Here is a 21,393-nt window from a genome sequence, read left to right as displayed (position 1 = left end):
TTAGTTTCTGATTCCAATAGGAATTGGGCAATGCAAAGTAAATTCAATATAAGAAGACAATCAAAGAGTCTAGTGTAGACATAGTTTATATAAATACTGTAACAGTTATATGTTCTTATAACTATGCAGTTAGTTCTTTTCAGGGTAGTTTTCTTTAGTTGGCTTGCCTAATTCTGTAAAGAATGAGCCAGCTTTAACATTCAGTCATGGATTGTGATGGATTCTACTCACTCTCTAACCAGTGCCAAAGAATTTGTGGAAATATTTGAAATCTTGAACCCCTGAGAGTGATCTAGAACCACCATCCTTTTCTGTTCTAATCCATTTGGATCAGTAGAATTTGGGACAGCTTTGTGTAATTTGATTAAATTGTGATGTTGGGGCACTGGGATTGATCAGTCACACAGGTAACTATACAGTTTAGGTCTTCAGTTTTTGCTTGTTTGAGACAGTCGTAGGCTTCTCCAGAACATGTTTCTTTATTCCAGAAAACATTCATGAAAACATGGTGTCAACTTTTTGGTCAAATGAGTCCTGACTCGCCGTGTTTATGGATGTTTGATGTCATTATTTGCCTTTGTGGTTGCCTTCACCTGTGACTTTCCCAATGAGGGTAGCATAACCACTTTTTGTCTCTTGACAATTTAACAAGCAACTCTTGATAAATGATGATTCGGTGAAGTAAAGTGCCTGCTGCTGGTGTATGTACAAATGGAATTCCTTGTACATCCACATTGCTGATCTAGGGGGACAGATGAGATCTCCTACAGTCCTTCTCTTTCTTGAACCCCCTACTGTTGATACTTATTTTTATTGTATTGTCTAGTGTCCTTTTATAGAATCCTAAGGTAGAAATGAGATAATGTAATTGATTTCAAACACTAGTTTGTAGCTTTTGCTTTGTTTAAAAAACTGTCATGTAAGATTTATAGTGGTTTAACTCTCTTCTGTACCAGTATTGGACAAAATTAGTTTTCTTTACAGAACCATGTGGCCATTGTGTGTGTGTGTGTGTGTGTGTGACACACACACACACACACACACACACACACACACACACACACTTTCAATTTAAATGCAAATTTGGTAGTGAGTATTACTTATTGACACACCATATAACATCACAGACCAATTCCTTTGCTGACTTACAGTGTTTTCTTTGTTTTGCTCGTGTGTCTTATTTTTCCTGATTTGTAGGTATTGATCAGCATGCAGCTAATGTCCGGAGACCCATGTTTTAAAACGTAAGTTTATGAACACTATGCAGTCTTGAATTTCAGTTGTAATTTAGTGGCTCAACTCTTGTTTAAAGTTGTGCATGCACAAATCTTTATCTTCAAAGTGACAATATTAAAGAAACATGAAAAATTTAAATGGAAGATGAATATTGACTAATAGAATATAAATACTGGTAGTTGAGTGGCAGTTTTTTCATTGCCTTGAAATACTTTATTATTCTCTACTTGAATATTGTATCAAATTTTAAAGGTGTAACGGTATAGAAATTCAGAAAAACACTTGAGGCAATTACTGTTCCCTGCATAAAGCCTATGTAAACTTGATTGGTGGAGAGGAACTCTATTGATGCCTGCGTTTAGAAAACGTATTACTACATCTTTCAGTAACTAAACCTTATAGGTTTATAAATGATTTCTTTAAAATTCAAAAGTTTGTGTGGTCTGATTTCATATAAGAAAGATTTGTTACCAAGGCCATTGTGTAAGATAGCAAAAAATGTCATGCATGCTTTGGGAAGGGAGGTGGTAGTGAGGAAAATACACTGCTTTGTTACAAGGATTCTGTGGCCTCGTGTTTGATTTGTAGCTAAGGGAATATAATAGCTCTACTTTACTGTGTGTTTACTTCTGCAGCTAACCACATAGCAGAAAATCATGTGCTGTACCTTAAGGAAAAATGTAGTTATGAGTAAGATAAATTTTGCCTCCTTTCCTTTTTATTCTGAGTCATACAAGCTTGGCAGGTGGCCTAATTGTAAAAGTGCAATTGGGAAAATTCCTGTTTCCAGCAAAGCCACAGTTTGCTAAACACAATTTAGATAACCTGGTCAGTAGGAATGGAGATACTATGCAGTGTTACCAACATAAATCATATTTGTAGGACTCTGGAGGTTAGTTTTTTATTTTTAAAATGTGCTTTTTTGAGACCACTTTCATTAACATTAAATGGAAAAGCTTTTAAATATTAGATGCATCATTGTAAGACATACCATATTACCAGAACAGCACAAAACCTAATGTTACTTTTCTGGCTTGTAAAGATGTACAAAGCACTTTCAGTCTCTTAAAAATGACAAGCTATCTTCAATTCTAGTTCCAAATGGCTTTTTGAAATTTGTGGCAAGATTTTCTAATTGCACTTAAAAGCTATTAATTAGGCTACGTTTTAGTCACGGGTATTTTTAGTAAAAGACATGGACAGGTCACAGGCAATAAACAAAAAGTCACAGCTCCATGACCTGTCCATGACTTTTACTAAAAATACCTGTGACTAAATCTTACCTGCTGGAAAGGGGACGTTCCTGAAGACTGCTGCTGGGGGCGGGGCAGCCTGGGGCAATGCTTCTGCTGGGCGGGGCGGAGGGGCGGCCCAGTGCCCCTGCTGCTGGTCCGGGAGGGGAGCAGCCTGGGGCAGCACCAGGGACAAGGTGCCTGGGGCTCCAGAGCAATGGCTGGTGCGGCTGGCCCCGGGGCTTCCCCTGCTGCTGGGGTGATCCTGGGGTCAGCCGCACTAGCACTGCAAAATTCACAGATTATACAGAAAGTCACGGAAGCCATGATTTCCATGACCTCCGTGAATGATTCACAGCCTTAGCTATTAAACACTTTTGTCTTATTCAGCCAGACCTGTCAGGCTTATGTTTAAACCATTCAAGTAATTTGAACTTTATTTGTACTGAGGTTTTTATTCAATCCAGGCTGCAGTTCAAATGAAATTACATCCTGTAAATGCAAGGTTCTAGATATGACTTTTAGTTTAAATTTGAACATGGTTTTGGGAAGTTAATGTTTGATTACATGTACATCTCTCAAAATATTTTGTTGTCAAAAAGTGAAAGCAACTGCAAATTTTTAAAATCATGACCCTTGAGCCAGTTTAGCAATTGTCCAAAATAAAGAGCTACTGTTTAGGGATAGGTGGGAGAAACACTAATCCTTCGAAGTTCATATAAAGAAGTATCTTTCCTTCCCTCCCATAATGATCTGCTGTCTGCTGCTTTCTTTTAACACTCAATACAAAATTATACACTTGCCTTCATTTTAAAAAAAAGACAGTATTTGAACTGGTAAGACTTTTGGATGTCATGTACACATTTGTAACTTCAAAATAGGTGAACTAGATGTTAGGATGATTTATAAATCCCCTCCTCTCTGAACTGAAATCTTAGATTGCCAGTTTTAGGCTCAACCACTGTTTACATGCCAAGCTATAAATCCAGGATAATGAGCACTTAATGGGGGAAGAGAAAGACAGATAGTCTAACTAAACTAGTTAAGGATGGGGTGTGATTCTGTTACATGATATGTTTTTATTAACAGTATATTGTGCTGAGCACCAACTCCAAATATTGTATAGAATTCTTCCATTTATATTGTTGGCTACTATTCTTTTAGTTCTTTCAAACAATATCCAGTGGAACAAGATAGAAAAACCTTAGGTGACACTCAAAGATTAAAAACTAGTCTAGAATAAAGAGGAGAATAATAGTAATCTGAAAAAATTGCTGTCTTCCTTCTTATTTTGTTAGTGTGTCTCAGATGTCTTCTCCTTGAAGATTTCTAATCTTATTTTCCTACTTTCTGAGCCTTAATCTGGATCAAAGTTCAGTCCCCTTGTGTATAAAGTAGGGTTTGTCGATTAATCGCAGTTAACTCACGCAATTAACTAAAAAAAATTAACTGTGATTAAAAAAATTAATCGCTCTGTTAAACAACAGAATACCAATTGAAACTTATTAAATATTTTTGGATGTTTTTCTACATTTTCAAATATATTGATTTCTATTACAACACAGAATACAAAGTGCACAGTGCTCACTTTATATTATTTTTATTACAAATATTTGCACTATAAAAATGATAAAAGATAAACAAAAAAAATAGTATTTTTCAATTCACCTCATACAAGTACTGTAGTGCAATCTCTTTATCATGAAAGTGTAACTTACAAATGTAGATTTTTTTTTTGTTTGTTTTTGAGTGCAGTTATGTAACAATGTAAAACTTTAACGCCTAGAAATCCACTTGGTCCTACTTCTTGTTCAGACAATTGCTAAGACAAACAAGTTTGTTTACATTTACAGGACATATACTGCTGACTGCTTCTTATTTACAATGTCACCTGAAAGTGAGAACAGGCGTTCGCATGGCACTTTTTTGTAGCCGGTGTTGCAAGGTATTTACGTGCCCGATATGCTAAACATTCATGTGCCCCTTCATGCTTCAGCCACCATTCCAGAGGACATGCTTCCATGCTGATGATGCGTTAATTAAATTTGTGACTGAACTCCTTGGGGGAGAATTATATGTCTCCTGTTCTGTTTCACCCACATTCTGCCATATATTTTATGTCATAGCAGTCTCGGATGATGACCCAGCACATGTTCGTTTTAAGAACACTTTCACAGCAGATCTGACAAAATGCAAAGAAGGTATCAATCTGAGATTTCTTAGGATAGATACAGCACTTGACCCAAGGTTTAAGAATCTGAAGTGCCTTCCAAAATCTGAGAGGAACGAGGTGTGGAGCATGCTTTCAGATGTCTTAAAAGAGCAACACTCCGATGCGGAAGCTACAGAACCCGAACCACCAAAAAAGAAATCAACCTTCTGCCTCTGACTCAGATGATGAAAATGAACATGCGTTGGTTTGCTCTGCTTTTGAATTGTTGTCGAGCAGAACCAGTCATCAGCATGGACGTGTCTTCTGGAATGGTGGTTTAAGCATGAAGGGACATATGAATCTTTAGCGCACCTGGCACGTAAATATCTTGCGACGCCAGCTACAACAGTGCCATGCAAATACCTGGTCTCACTTTCAGGTGACATTGTAAATAAGATGTGTGGACAGCATTATCTCCTGCAAATTGTAACCAAACTTGTTTGTCTGAGCGATTGGCTGAAGTAGGACTGAGTGGACTTGTAGGTTCTAAAGTTTTACATTGTTTTATTTTTGAATGCAGTTATTTTTTGTACATAATTCTACATTTGTAAGTTCAACTTTTATGATAAAGAGATTATTAGGTGAATTGAAATATACTATTTCATTTTGGTTTTTTACAGTGCAAATATCTGTAATAAATATATAAAGTGAACATTGTACACTTTTTTTATTCTGTGTCATAATTGAAATCAATATATTTAAAAATGTAGAAAACAACCAAAAAGATTTAAATAAATAGTATTTTGTTATTGTTTAACTCTGCGATTAATCACGCAATTAATTTTTTTAGTCACTTGACAGCCCTAGTTTATTTGTTGTGTAGAATACAAAATGAACTAATAAAAATTTAAGTATTAAAATAAAATATACTGGGAGATATTCTGGACTGGATTCTAAAAGATGCAGCACAGTATTCTCAGCCTAATATGAGGTGTGGAGCTGATGTGGCTTTAAGGCTACCATTTGCACCCTCCAGATTCTGGGTTGCTCCAAGGTTCAAAGCAGACTCTGATGTAATGTAGACAGCAGAAAGGACTGTTTAAGTTATGGCAACCAGAATCTTTGCAGAGTTACATGCTGTGGCCATATCCCCTACACTAAGGCTTGTGAGGGTGTCCTCAGAGGATGCCCTGCCTGCAATCTTCCTTGGTTCCTACAGTGCGGGAGTTCTCCCTGGTCAGATCCAGGGCTAATAGAGCCACTGTACACTGCTCGGGCCCCTTTTTTAACCTGGTATAAATGGGTCGGAGTGGAAGGATGAGGATTTCACCGACTACATAGTGGACAGGAGATGAAAATGTATTATCTTAGTTTGTTTAGCAGGGCAGAGTTTGTTTTACCTCTGTTTATTGCACACTCCTATATTTACTTATTGGCACATATCTACATATGTCACTGGCACTGATTGCATTAACCTGATATTACTCTGAGCAGTGATTCCCAATGGACTACTAAATTCTAGCCTGTTTGCTAATAAAATAATGTATTCCTTTTCTCTGTATACTAGTACATATAAAGTTGAAATCAACATTTAAATTGAGTTTTCTGTTTTTTGCCATAAAAAGTGTATCTGGGATTTATGGATAACTTTGTCTCCAGAAAAAAATTAGTGATCAGGCTCTTTAAAGCCCTGTTATAGGACTACTATAAAGTCTATTTCTGTTGTATAATTGATGTTAGGGGCTTGCAATAAAAGCAAAAAGAATCTCTCGGTTATGTGTTAAAGCTTGTATTTTACTTCACGATGGCTTGACAAAATTATTCAGTCTTGATCTTCTCTTCCAAACTGATGATATAATTCTTTCCTGGAATACTAAACTTTCAAATCAAACCCAGCAAATATTGTAGCTGATTGTGGGGTTTTGTTTTTAGTTTTGTTTTGATTAGCTGGCTGTTTCCTTAGAGAATTTAAACTTTTTTCAAATTTTCTAATCAAATGAAAATCAGCTACTGCCTGTCTGGCTGGCTCTGGGTGTGGAACTGGAAGCATTTCAGAGAATGCTACCATGGGGGTCCTGGACTTTAATCTTTTACCTACCAGCCTAAATTTGGCCTCCACGATCTCTCTCCTATCTGTGTCATTTTTGCGTATGTGTACCACCACCACTGGCTCCTCCCTAGCACTGCATGTAAGCTTATCTAGATGCCTCGAGAGGTCCGCAACCTTCACACTCATCAGGCAGCTCACCATGTGGTTCTCCCAGTCATCACAAACTCTACTATCTATATTGCTAATAATCAAATCCCCAATTACTATTACCTATCTCTTCCTAATAACTTGGATCCCCTCCCCCCGAGGGGTATCCTCAGTGTGAGAGGATAGCATGACATCTGAAAAGAGGTTCCCAACTATGGGATAGTTTCCTTCTGCTCCTGCTTGATGTTCTCCTTCCCTGAGACTTTCCCTCCTCTTCAACTGCACAGAGGCTCTCCAACTCCAGATGGGTATCTACCACAAAACATGTAGTGAAACCAGTTTGTGTTCAATAAACTCTATCTCCCTGAGTATAGTTGGTTGAATATTTGGTATGGGGTAGCTCAGTTATGAAATTTTTATATTTTGAACTGTTTCTGGTTGTACGTATCTTTATCCCCATTACTTGTGAGGGAGAGGGTGTGTGTAACCAAACCTATTGCTTAGGTATGCATTTGACCTAAAAAAAATCCTAGGGAAGGATTAAGATTTTAATAGGAAATATGCCTGCTACCCATTGTCATTGTCCATAGACCCCATGTACGTGCGTGAGGCCATTGAGGCAGTTGTTAAATTATTATTGCTGTTGCAGGCCATGAAAAGCATTTCCAGCTGGAAATGCACCAAACAACTCAACTCTGCTATTGTTTGACTAGCCAGCTATCATGTAATCATAAGCTTAGTGCTGTGATATTAAATGTCACTCGTTCCACATTGGCTCTCTTTAAGTAAAACAAATTAATAATGTCTTATAATAAAATACATGTATATTTTAAGTCAGAATTGGAGTCAAGTGTCTGGCTTTATATCCCTGCAAACAAATTTACATTCTAGTAATATAAAAGGTTATGGAAAGGGGACACTGGACACTTGGTTATTCTTACTGAACCTGTGTGTTCTGCCAAGGATAGAAACATTTTTATACACTCAAAATGCCTATCCTGGGCTCAGAGTACTTTAATTAAAAACTAAATCCAAACCAAACACCTCCCCTTCCAATTAAAAAAAAAACAACCAACAGTCAATCAACAACAAGATGTATCTGCATCTTTCCATGGATCCTCCAGAAGTTTATCAGTCCTCCCCAGAAGGCTGAGTAAATGGATGAACTTCGCAAGGAACCCTGAATTTGAACAGTTTTGGACAAAGGGAACTGGGGGAGTGTGTTCCTAAATTTATTGATACTACAGTCTTATTAAGCGTCAGTGAAGTCCAGTGCAAATTGAACCTATGATTCCCCACCCCCAAATCATGATGATGCTTCCAAAAAGACAGAAGCACAGGTAAAGCAAACCCTGATCTCTGTGCATTTGCTTACAGGCCTCCTTCCACAGGAATGTCCATTGCAGTTGCTGGAGAATCAGAATCTTTACATGAAGACAGGAAAGGTGGAGAGAACTTGAAAGTGGTACATCTGGGTGTATCAGGTATGAAATAATGCTATTGGTTTTACTGTTGTTTGAGACCTAAGCAGCAGCAAATACATTCATGAAATATTTTGAATGTTAAACAGACATGGATATTTTATCCAAAATCCCCTTTCTGCTCTGTTTGTTGAGCAATATTGCTCTTGGTACCACTATGTACATGCAGAGTAATTCCTTTGATGTGCTGGGTTTACACTGGTGTAATGGAGCAGTATTTCTATTGGAAGTGGGAAAGAAAAGGAAATCAGATCAATTGCTTATGTCCCTTTTTAAAATTCAAAATATTTTGTGAGCGTATTTGCCGCTACTTAAGCAAATCTCAGTGCCATTACTCTGGATTTATACCAGTGTACTTAAGAGCAGAATCTGGCCCTTAATCTTTAATTTATGAATGATCGTGCTTTCATGGGTATATTGGCCCTTAATATTAGCTAAACTCTTTTTTGTGATTTGGTGCTTTATGGATAGATATTGAATAAGGTTTTGAATGGTACAAGTTTAAGAATCACTTAGCATTTGTCATACTGAAAGCTGACAACTATAGAAATCAGTTCACTTACTATTAAAATTCTGCAACTCTAGGGTGAGCCTCAATATATTTTACTATATCACACAATATGCACATCAATATTAGACAGAGATTAGGACAGGAAATGGTATTCTGTCAACTGAAACTACAGAGAATTTTATAAAAGTATCTGACTGAAAAGTGGCCAGCACATCTGGGTTAACACTGCTTTTCTGGGGAAAGTGCCATGGGCTCTTAACTCAACGCCCAGCTGCCTGTGTTCATTAATGTACTTCAACCAAAAGCTGTCCAATTGTGTACCCTCTGATACTCTCTCCTTTGAATCAGTAATTATTTATAGTCCAGGAGAGTGTCATGTACTTGAATGCTGACATTTCTTGAAGCATCTGGATTTTCCTTAGAGGTTTCTTATCTAACTGGTATCAAGTCCCATTCTGCTTATCTTGTGAGATCTGACATCTCAGTCTGATAATGGCTGTAGGCCAAAAACTGAGTGATGGATTCAGCAATATTTTCTGATTGCCATTTATTGTAGATCTCTCAGCAAAGAGTGCGTCACTCCCAGATGAACTTGGTGCATGTGGACATTCCAGAACATCAAGCTATGCAAGCCAGCAATCAAAATTGTCAGGTAGAAGTTGATGTTGAATTCCTTTGAGTTATTTTTATTAGCTTTGGTATTTCAGAAGCTTCACAAAGCATTTTGATGTAAATAGGCTGCTTGTGTGTGTAAAGAAACATTCTACCTAGTTCGGGCTTTTGAATTGTGAACCCTTTTAAAACCAAACTACCAACAGTTGCGGAACTACACGGTTTTGTGTGGGTTTGTTTTTTAATTAAGAAAAACCCCACCTACTGGTTTTTGGGGTACTTATTTTTTTGGAAAAGGGGGAGGTTTGTTTTTTTTAACTTTGCCACTTGGAAATGTTTACATGGACATAGTGTATATGAAAACAAATAACTGACGTTAGAACCTGTTTCTAATTTGTGACTAAAAGCTTCAGGCGTTTTAAAAAGTAAAAAGGGAAATGATGATAAAAACACCAGGGTTGTTATGTCTATTAGGAAATGAGAATTAAAAGCCTAGGAGGCAATGGGTGGAGCTACTGGTGATTGGAGGCAGGGTCATGGCTAATGCATGCAATCAGTTGAAGAGGGGATTGGGTAGTTATAAAATCAAGCCCTTGAGTTTTTTAGACTCTAGTAATATCTGGAAGGGTATCTAATAACATGGTTCTGCAGAAAGCTGGCTAGCTCACCTTATTTCTCATTCTTCAAAGTATTGAATTCACTAGATGGTAAATTCTACTTCTAACTGTAGTAGACATTTAAGCTGCTGATCATACCACAAATGAACAACTAGTGATTACCAGCCATCATTGCAGGACTTGATCTGATTCCACCTGCCTAATGTTGAAAGAAGTGATAGGGAAGAAGCAACTGAATAAAATCAAGTAATAGAAACTAGGAATTCTTCTTCTAAAGTAAAATGAAAACATTTCTAAGAGTTGGTAAATGAGCAAGATAGAAAGGATTCATGCTCATTCCAAAGGCTGAAAACTAGATTACTCTGAGTCAAGATCAAATGTGTAAGTTGAATTAAGTTGTCTGAAGTGGTGGAGCAGAACAATGAGGAGACAAACCTCCAACAGGAACTTTTTTATTTTTTTGCAAGTCCATTATGTTCCTTTTCCAGCAGCTCTTCAACATCAGATACTGCGCCTGAAATTATTTGTCTTCAAAAATAACAAACTGGCAAAAATCAGTCCATGATAATGCCATAAAATACTGAAAGGGAAAGACTTGAACTTTATCAATTTTCATCCTTCTTTTACATGAACAAAATGACCAAAGCATGTTTGCTCTGGATATATGTCTCCAGATGCAGGAAGTGAAGAAATAGAAGAAAAAAATTTAAAGGAAGACCTGAAAAAATCCAACACTGACCATAAAGGCAAAATTAGTCAGTCAGATATGAAAAAGATCTAATGATAATAGCTACAGTCATCCACATGGAAAAATGCATTTCTACTTAATACACTTCTTTCTTAATCTGAAAAGAAACCCCAGAATGTGTCCAAGCTGATGAAGATACCATCCAAGAAGGAAGAGAAAATAATGATAAAGACGCCAAAGGAAAATATACTAAGTGAATTGGATAGAGTGTGAGAGTGTATGTAGCTTCTTAAAACATTTGTAGGCTCTCGTCAGGGGAAAAAGCAAACCAAATAGTGGGGGAAAAGCACAGCCCTGGCCATTAATAATTTAACTAATGTAGCTCTCTTCTCTATTTTCCAATAGGCTATAGCACATGCCACTCCAGATCATCCAGTTTTTCTGATCTCTGCCATAGGAGAAACACTTCAGTGGGAAGTACGTCTACAGGAATTGGAAGTATTCTAGAGCCATGTGAAGAGACTGAACCAAAAGTAACTGATGATAATTTTGATACTCCTGTTAAACAGATATCTTCAGAAAAACTTGGCAGGTACACTTAACATAACTTGAAAGGCTTCTTATAGTGACAGTACTCTGAATTAAATGTATTGACAATTTTAGTTTTTAGAATCTCTACATGTATTTATCCTGACAGGCATCCAGTGAAGCAAGACTCTGTAGAGTCACAATTGAAGCGGGTTGATGCCACGAGAGTAGATGCAGATGATATCGTTGAAAAAATATTGCAGAGTCAAGACTTCAGTTTAGACTCCAGTGCAGAAGGTATATATGGGGAAAACAAGTAAAAACTTGAAAAGATGATGTACAGTAGAGGCCCACATGCACTAATTTAATGAACACACCCCTAGCTCCTACTCCCAGTGCGGGTAGGGAGTGTTTATAGACCAATCCAGGAAAACTCCTGGCTGGTGCTGTCTCCTGAGAGGCGGGGAGGGTTGCTGGGCTTTGTGCCCCTGGGGCCCCTCACTTTAACTAAGTCTGTGCAGCAAAGGGCAGAGGCAATCCTACAAGAAAATTGCCTTCCCTGAAGCACAGCTTATTATGATTGGGTCCCAGTTGTTTTCAGACGCAAACATTTTAAAATGTCATTTACAAAGTTCATGGATTTAAAATGTGTTTTAGAAAGTTTCTTTAGAGAATATTTGTTTGTCAACATTGAAGGTGTCATATTTAAACACATTAACTTCTTTCCTTTGTAGAAGAAGGGCTGAGATTATTTGTGGGCCCTGGGGGGAGTACTTCTTTTGGAAGTCATCATCTACCCAATAGGTATGTAGTTTGAACAATTAATACTTGTTAGGTACCAGTTAGCAAAGGCATATTGTACTAGGTTTTTATGAGTACTTTGTCTATGTTACATGCCAGTCCCATTTTTTCAATGACTCTGATGATATGGATAATACAAGGCAAAATTTTCAAACCTGGATGCTTAAAGTTAAGTTCCTAAATCCATATTTAGGCACCTAGATAGAACTGATCTAACTTTCAGAGGTGCTGAACATTTGGGAATTGGGGTTGCTCAGCATCTTGGAAGTGACTCGAGTTTCAGTCTGGGTATCTGAATGTGGATTCAGAAACCTAACTGTAAGCATCCAGGTTTGAAAATGTTGGCCTTATAGACTTCCTTTGGGTCTAATTATTCCGTAGGCTAATTGCTCTCAGGCAGCTTTTTCCTGTCAGTCTTGACTATTTCTTTAGTATCTAAACTCTCTGATATTTTCCTGATATTCAATTTGTTTTTTCCCTTCAATTTAATCCCACAGCTGCTACTCTTATTTCCATATAATTAATCTTTTTTTCTTCATCCTTCAAATATTTGCAAACTCTGAGACATACCCTTCCCTCTTCTTTCATTTTTGATCTCTCAAGCAGGCTATACAGATATAGATGTTTTTATGTCTTAAATCTTTCTAGCCTCCCAGATAATTGTTGTTCTCTGAAACCTCTCCTGATTTCTGGCATTTATGCTCAGAGCTGAATGCAATATTCCAGGTTTGGCTGCATTTGGGAATGGGACTTGCAGTGAAATATAGCGTCAACAATCAATCCCTTAATAGGTGTGGCACAGTCCTGATGTTTGATACAAAGGTAGCAGTGGTAGAGACTGATGTTAGATTTAGAGATAGCAGTTCATCTGCCTAAGGTGTTATAAAATGGTAAAGTAAGCATTTTGTAGTAGTGTAGGATGCTGCTACCGAAGAGTAATTTTGAAGAGGTAAACCAATTGCAGATAAGATATCATGCTTTCTCTTTCTGGTTGTGACAGTGTGCTCCGTAAAGGGGGAAGGCAACAAGAGACTTAATTTGTGTCTAAGGGCTACCTGATCCTGCAGTTCAGAGCTGTGAATTGTAGTGCACACTAGCATGCTGCCTTCTGACTGCCCTGTTTGGACACTGGTGGCATGAACTGAAAGGTACCTAATTTGCATTAACATAGTCCTGTTTTGAAAGAGGTCTGTTAATGTGAACTAGCTACTTTTTAGTTCATACCAGCAGCATCCACACAGGATAACTAGAGGTCAACAATTTGGTTCATGCTGCAGTTCACACCCCCATAGTCTGCACTCTGGGGCTGTGTAGACATAGTCAAAAACTAATCCAGGATGCCATCCAATAATTGACTACAGGTGCCTCCTTGTAACCAGATTGAGGGAACTGATGCTTTTATTTCTTCTCTGGTAAATAATACAACTTTACTGGCTGTGTGAGACTTAAGTGTGTTAAACTACAGGCTATACATAACCACTGCGTACTAGGGAAATTGTTTAACTTCCCTATAGTAAATTATCATCTGTTGCACTTGCCTGAAAATATAAATATATTATAATATATAAATGAAAACAATTATTGATCAATGGCATAAGGCATTTTCTAACCTGCATGTTCTGCAGTTGTACTGTAACAGTTTTACACATTCAAATAGACATCTGAAAACACTTTTCATTTTGTTTTTTCTCTGAATTTGTAAACAAGCAAAAATTCCATTGTTCTATATTCAGTATTAATTGGTATCTTCCATTTAAATTAGAACTGAAAACTTGTTTGTTTTTGCAATATTTTTTCAGGGTAGGTTCCGGAGCATACGAGCAAGTGGTGATTAAACGCTAGGACAGCAGGACTTGAACAGAAGAATAGTGGTAGAGTTCCTCCATCGATAATTAAGATGTGTTCATTTAATCCCAACAGTTATCAAAATTGATGTGATGAGAAAGACTCTTTCAAGAGGCCAACTCACATTTGGTCTGAATTGTCTGAGTATCTCCTGCTCATAAAAGATCCTTTACGTCTACAGTGGTATAAAGGCAATTTTTAGTATCTATGCCTTGTACAAGTTTATAACCATTGTTGTGACTGTTACCTGATGTTAGTGGATTACTTGCTTTTGTAATTTAAGTGTAAAACAGCTTGTGGAAAACTGATAAATGGTGTCTATTTGAACATAGTTTTATATGGAAGTTCATTAGTGATAATGATGTGCTCTGTTTGCAACTTGGCTTTCAGAAGAAGCCCCTTAGAAAAAGATTAGTCTTAAATTAATCTAGTCCAAAACTTAAATTCTACCATTAGAAATAATTCTTCATAAGTAACTTTTAAAATATTACTTGCCATTTCAGTGCTATAATGGCTAATTCCTTCCATCAGGCCATAATTAATATAAAATGGGGATTAATGCTTCCAAGAAAACAGCTGAGTTGTGCTTTAAGATGTCATATTATCTGCTTCAGTAATATTAAACTTGTAAATGCATTGAGCATAATTAACTGTAAGGTTGAGTAGCAGATGGTAGAGACAAATATATAAAAGCAAAATACAAGTGACTAGGTCTAATAACACCAAACAATATGTGCTGCTACTTGTAAATAAAATCTGGTGTCTTAAGTGCATCAGTATGACTTCTGGCCCTATGTAAACAACAATATATATTTAAAATTTCACATCAGAATTACCAAGTCACAGTAAAGCACTCAACAAGCAGGTCTTGTATGCCTTAGGATAGTATGATTTTATGGTTTGGGGTATAAAACTTTTTAAATCTCTGTAAGTGAGATTTGTCTGTCTAAACAAAAAGTAAAGCTTCTTCCAAATGTGATTTCAATAACGCATGAACCTGAAAGCTCAGTGGATGACAGTGTATGGTGAAAAGTAGTCAGCAGCTTAACACCACAATGAACACATTTTTCTAGCTTAACTCTTCACAGTTGGATAGTACATCCCTTAAATCTGAAGGTGCCTTGTTCCTGTGGGTGGGAGATGGGGAGGGAAGGATAGATTACCAAATGAAGCTTTTAAGAATAAATGAACATCTAGACTAACTACTGCCAATATAATTTACTAACAGAAGCACTTTATAGTATACATGCACTCTGCAGTCTGAAAAATCAATCTCTGGGCAAAGACCTCACCTTTTTTGTGTAGAATCACTAACAGCTTCACTATCTGTCCATTGTTACACTTTGACCAAAATGTACTGTACTTTAACTTGCACAAATGGAATAGCTTGGGCTAAAATGTATTAGTTTTAGACAAAAGGTGAGAATTAAAGATCTTTTAACAAAAGAATTGTTTTGCTGACAGCTGTAGAAGTACTTGCTTATTTTTTTAAAAAAGATTTCTGGTGGGATGACAATCTTAACAGTTGAGGTTTAGATGTATTTTAGTACTAAATTGCAGTAGAAAACCTAGTTTTGCTGAAAATTAGCCATATAGTTTACAGATATGATCTGATAGGTTTGAATGAATCAAAACAATATTGCGGCCATTTTTTTCTTTAACAGTCTGAAGGTTTCACATTCTTCTCTGAACCGATTGGTATTTAGGATCCTTCTCTGGAAGTAAAATTCGAAGTCTTAGTTCTTAGGCTGTATTACGAAAACTTTGTTTTATATGGTTTTTAATTGGTTTTACTTTTTCATAAGTATATAGTATAAACTGTTCATTATTGAACTCAATGTTTTATTTATATTAGCTTCAAGGAAACCTTAAAGTTCAAATTTTGTTGAATACTGTTAGATAAGAGCTATTTCTTAATTATGGTATTTAAAAGGAATATTTTTCTATTTCCCAGTGCTTGTGTAATTTTTTTAATTTGGACTGTTCTAATGGGTAAAATGTATTAAGTACAATTTGTGCTTAATAACTGCAGTTAAAGAGTGAGACTGTGGGGGAGATGACAAAATGCTTACAAGAAATGTAAAAATGATCCTTTCATAAAAAAAAGTTGCCATTAGTGTGTTTACATCGTACAGATAAAACATGCCAGTTTCTGTTTTCCAAATTTTTGAATAGAAAGTATTTGATAAGGTTACTGGGTTTAAGTTAAAGCTGAGAAACCATAGCAATGAAGTATGAAGGGTATTTTTATGAAATAGACAAAACTTTTTGCAGTACGAAATTGTTTATGGAGAGTGATGATGGTGCCTAATACTAGCTTTTATAGCTCATTATAAGGGGCACACGACTTCAGAAGGGGCCCCATTTTTTCCCTGAAATTTAAGGATGTTGGTTTTGTACATACTGATTTAAACTGACTTTTACTCCTATAAAACTATCCATAATTTGCTTGTTGCCACAAACCAGTAACTCTAATTTGTAAATGCTTCTAGTTTACATTTACAATCTCTAACTGCAAGCTGCCTAATATCACATCTTGCTATTTCATCCTCTTTAGCATACTGTGCTTTTTTAAAAAAAGTTAAATCAATGAATCCAGTTCTTCAGCTAATGTTATTCAATAGACATTTACCAGACTTTATTAAAAACGTACAACTGTAAAAGACCACTTTTTAAGTGCAAAAAGCAGAACTTGAAGTGTCCTTAAAGAATTTGAGGAATAGAAGCTGGCTGCTACTGATTCTTTTCTTCAAATATATGGATTACATTTTTAATAATATAAAATATATATTTACAATTCACAATTTATAAGGGCAGAAGCTAACCCCATAATGTTGAGATTTAGAGGAAAGCAAATTTGTGGTTCCAAAGAGCAGGTTGGTTTCAGATAATTTATTTAAAATACTCAGGACAGACATTTCTAGTTAATCTAGTCACCAAAAATGCCCCTCATATCCCTCTGGCCTTCCTAATGTTATTTCAATAGAACTGCTTCGTTCAGCAACAAGTGCCATCCTCTGTTAGTTCAGAGGAATCTTGGACATTTGGAATTTTCCATAAAACCTAGAAAATTGTTGCAAAATGTAGTTTTGATTGCATTGACACCAAGGGGTCCAGCATCAGTTACTACATATTGGTTTGTTGATTCATTGCCTGGGATCTAAAATAACATTCAGCATCATTAATCCTTTAATGTACAAAAGGCACAGGTTTTAGTTACAACATTTCAAGTATTTAAGCCCTTGGTATCCTCTGGTTTCCATACCTAATTTTGACAAGTATTCATGCAAAGTCCATTAAGTGAGAAATAAGCTATTTGTACTCTGTTTCAGTGTGAAGATATTAAGCTGTAATTACCTCTCCCTTCGTGTTGCAAATTTTTGCATTTTTATGTAACTCATTACTATTGTAGCAAGCTGTGTAACTGAAAGCCAAACTGCATATATAACTTGCAAATGTGGTTTTATTTACTCCCAAGTTGGACTTTGGTGCATGTCTTGACAAACTTGTCAAAAACAAGAAAGTAGTTAGATGGTGACAGGCTGAAATTATTATTTTTTTTACTTGTGGAAAAATGGGTAATTAAAGGCTGCCTTGTAAAAAATGCATTGTACGAACACTTATGTAGTATCTTATCTGGTAAATTCAGCTTTTAATTCTGTTTTCAAGTACACAGATAACTAAAGCCTATGCAGTAGGCAGTTTGTCCTCCGGACACATAAGATCTTGTAGGGGGAGAAACGTTGGTATGTAAGTCAAAATTTGAATAAATCTCTATTGTATTTTGTTGGTTTATTGTTCACTTAACAACAAAACTCTCCATGAAGTGATTCCTTAAGTATGTCCCTTGTACTTGGAGAATGACCTTCATATTTAGGTACAGTACTTATTGTGTAAACTGTACTATAGTGAAATCTAGGGAGACTGACATAGTAAAATCTGTTTTTCTAATAAAATGTAAAATTTGTAATGTAAAAATGGCCTCATGTAGACAATTAAAAATCATGTCTTCAGCTTGGAACGTGTTTTTTAAAAACAAATGCTTGTTGAGATTAAAAGAATCTGGTCTACTATAAAGTAAGGAAAAATATAGATTTTCCTTTTTGGGAAGGACTACTAGAAAACCTTCTTAATGGTTTTGGGATGGAGTCCAGGTGTTCCCTCTTCTGACCAGGAGTAGGTAGATAATTATTTTGCTTTCTCTCCTGACTGTTGGGGGAAATACACATGTACCACTTGCCCAGAAGAATTCTGTTTGAGGGAGATGGTTGTTCAAGTATAATCGAATAGGCAAATGAGCAATAGGCACAATGAGCTGGCTAAATCTCCATCTTATTGGGGCACAGCAAGTTCATTTTAGCGCTAAGCACATCACATTGAAGATACATTGCCACAGGCTGCATTTCTTTTATGCATCCATTTGCCACCTTTAAAAATATATTTAAACTGACTCTTACGATCCTGAATCCCAGTGCTCACTACAAAAAAGAGCAGCACCATCTCCACAAATGACTGGAAAAGCTAGAGCCGTAGAGCTGAATGATGACTAAAACTAAGCCCGACTGTTTATGCATACAGTAAGCAGAAATTTATAGTAGGAAACAACTCAAGTTCCCTTTCAAGTAAAGGTACATCAGTAGTTCTTTACCCAGCACTTGACATTCTTCATGTGCACAACTCAATTTGCTATTTTTTTAAAAACCCTGATACTTTTAAAATTCTTCACATACCGGGCAGAACTCTGATAATTTACTACCTCATTTTCCCTTCTTGACAAAACTTTTTCCTTACTTTTTCCCTTTTCAGTATAACTTCTTGCCATTCATATTTAATTTAAACAGTTAATCTTTGCTGGATAGATGATAGCTTACTAAAAAAGAGGCAGTTTTAAGTCTAGTGTTTCTTTACCTCTTTATTACTCATTATGACAGCACAGTAACACTATTCTTGAATGTAAAACTCTGGCCCAGTTATAGGACCATAGATAACTAGCACAAATGGCTCATGAAAATATGCCTGGCTATTTCAGCAATAGGGTCCATTCCGTGCTACCCTTGCACAGTGAGGAATTAAGTCACTGCACCATAGTTGGCTATACCAAGAAAATCAAAAACAAATAGATCCATTTACTTGTGGATATTATTAGCAATAAGGAAACTCAAACTCAACTCTTGTTAAGTGTTCTCTCAAGACACATTTGTAAAAAAAAAAAAAAAACAAAAAAAAAAACTTGAGTATGGACAGGATTGGTAGTTTGTGTAGTGGGGGTTTGTGTGGTTTTTTTTCTTTCTTTTCCCCCTACTACCTCTGCTTCTGTCCCTTGTCTTATTTACTCACTCTCTTCCTTGGTGTGTTTTGTGTGTGTGTGTGTGTGTGTATATATATATATATAGTAGGATGTAAAATTATCGCTACTATGGTAAGTTTAATTCTGGAGTTAGGGAGGAAGAGACCACCTGGAAGGAACAAGAAATATGAATAAGTGTAAACACATTAGTTTGGTGGGGGGTAGGGCAAGGAAAAGATGGCTATGGCTGCAGGGAGTGGGAATTTTCCTTCTAATGAAAAAAGTGGGGGGGAGAGATACCAGATCTTACACCTGAGTACTGAACGCTTACATTTTACTATGTTACTGCATTCTCAGGTCAGACATACCACAAATGGATAAAATTTATCATCAAGAAGAGTGGGAAATGATTTATTACTTAACTGGGTTTGTGTGTTAAACCACACATTCTCATGGCAGAGCCTAGAAAAATCTAGTGATAAAATAAATACCTACATACTAATCCTACCTCCTCTGGAATTTTTCAGTTAGAGCTAGCAAATACATAGAGGTTTGCACTGCATAGGGCAGAGGATTCTCATATACTGTTGCACCTTTCCGTGTCAAAGGCAGTAATGAGTAGGATTAGTGAGGGTATCTACTTATATTTTAAGAATTTATCCTTTTGTGTAGAATAGTTTCTTTTTTGCTGATGTTCTTCAAAAGCTACATGACTTTTTAAATATTGTACACACATCCTCAGACCAGTGCATTTTTATATATTAACCAATTAAGCTTGGTCCAAAGTGGAAGTCACAGCTGTACGTACACTTGGTGACTACAAATAAGATTGTTCTTACATTTGGAAACAGCAAAGTCGTGTTCAGGGCTCACAACACCTCTTCCTTGCAGATAGTCAATATTCTCCTCTACTCTCTGATGTGTCTAACACTATGTGCTAGCACAAATTTACTCTTTTTGGGAAGGAAAACGTTTTCCCATTTAAATACACAGCTTCCAGGACATTAGACTTTGATTTCTGTGGCAGTACAGAAATAAAGCTAAGGATAAAGCATGATTTTTTCCATCCATTAGCAGATTCAAAGCAGGTGTAAACTGAGTTTGTAATAGGTTTAAATTAATTAAAAATAGGAAGAGACCTATTTTATGATGGCGTAATACTTCCCACAGTGATTGTCATAATAGGAATACTGTTTAGTTCATATGGTGCCTTCAATCTATAGACCTCAAAGCACTTTACTAAAAGGTAAGGATAACAAGAATACAGTATCAAGACAAACTGTTTAAGAGTCTAACATGTGAGTCCCAAACAATGACTGCTAAGAGAAGTGTGCCATCTCCTGGTCAATGACAGTGTCACATGAAGACTGAAATTTTTATTCTGTACACTCTCCCCTTTGGCTTCCTAATTTATAGTATTAGGATTGACCTTTTGTATGGCCCTGATTTTAAATTGGTAAACATAAGGTAAGTTGTCTAAATGAATGCCTATATTTAAAACATCTAAAAATCACACTGATTATTATGAAGAGTCCTGTTTATCATTACAGAAAATTCTGAGAGAAGGCTTTACTATACTAGAGAACTACACTAGTTTAATTTTAAAATTGCTCTACTTAAACCAGTACAAACCCCATAATGTAGACATACCTGAATCAGTTTAACCTTTGCTTATGTCAGTTTAACTCAAAGCAGTAAGTTACCAACTTAAACTAAATTAATATAAGACTATGGCTGCACTCCGATGAGAGCTCTGTTGACTTAATTAATCCACCCCTAAGGAAGCAGAGAAGCTAACTCCGGTCACAGCAGAGATAAGAAGCTACATCTTACATATCCTGGGTGTCAGTGAGAGCAGATGGATGGGATCAGGAAGATTAACAGCCTTGGGAGAAACTTTGCTGTTTTCTGGACGGGATTAAGGACAACACCATGAGGGTGCTGCCATCCTTTTGAAGAAGGGAGTGGAGCATTCCCTGCTTGAATGGAAATCCATCAGCAGCAGACTTATGAGAGCCAGACTGAAAGGGAAACATAATATCACCCCGATTCAGTATTATGCTCCGACAAATGACAGTGACGAAGAAGTAAAGGACAAATTCTACCTTACGCTACAGGTGGAGTTAGAGAGAGTACCACGCCACAATCTAACTATTGTCATGAGAGACTGAATGCCCAGATTGGTAAGGACAACACAAACGACCAC

The 21,393-nt window shown here is 36.5% G+C and overlaps 1 protein-coding gene across 10 annotated transcripts in view; it reads left to right on the top strand.

The window, feature by feature from the left end:
* FAM102B (family with sequence similarity 102 member B) overlaps positions 1-17,913 on the top strand; it is a 40,207-nt gene extending 22,294 nt beyond the window's left edge. For 6 of the 10 annotated variants that reach the window (XM_043552798.1, XM_027817583.3, XM_043552803.1 and 3 more), the window contains 7 exons: positions 1,198-1,244; positions 8,195-8,301; positions 9,366-9,461; positions 11,132-11,318; positions 11,397-11,551; positions 11,989-12,058; positions 13,855-17,685. In XM_043552798.1, coding sequence (XP_043408733.1) covers positions 1,198-1,244; positions 8,195-8,301; positions 9,366-9,461; positions 11,132-11,318; positions 11,397-11,551; positions 11,989-12,058; positions 13,855-13,897 — 705 coding nt within the window. In that variant the 3' untranslated portion in view covers positions 13,898-17,685. Of the gene's footprint in view, positions 1-1,197; positions 1,245-8,194; positions 8,302-9,365; positions 9,462-11,131; positions 11,319-11,396; positions 11,552-11,988; positions 12,059-13,854 lie in introns of all 10 variants that reach the window. The other 4 variants (XM_043552799.1, XM_007055207.4, XM_043552805.1 and 1 more) reach the window with 2 other exon arrangements.
* Positions 17,914-21,393: the final 3,480 nt, after the last annotated feature.

This window comes from Chelonia mydas, chromosome 8 (genome assembly GCF_015237465.2).
Source record: "Chelonia mydas isolate rCheMyd1 chromosome 8, rCheMyd1.pri.v2, whole genome shotgun sequence".
NCBI lineage: Eukaryota > Metazoa > Chordata > Testudines > Cheloniidae > Chelonia > Chelonia mydas.
Note: the sequence above shows the minus strand (reverse complement) of the source record. Positions and strands in the feature narration are given on the sequence as shown.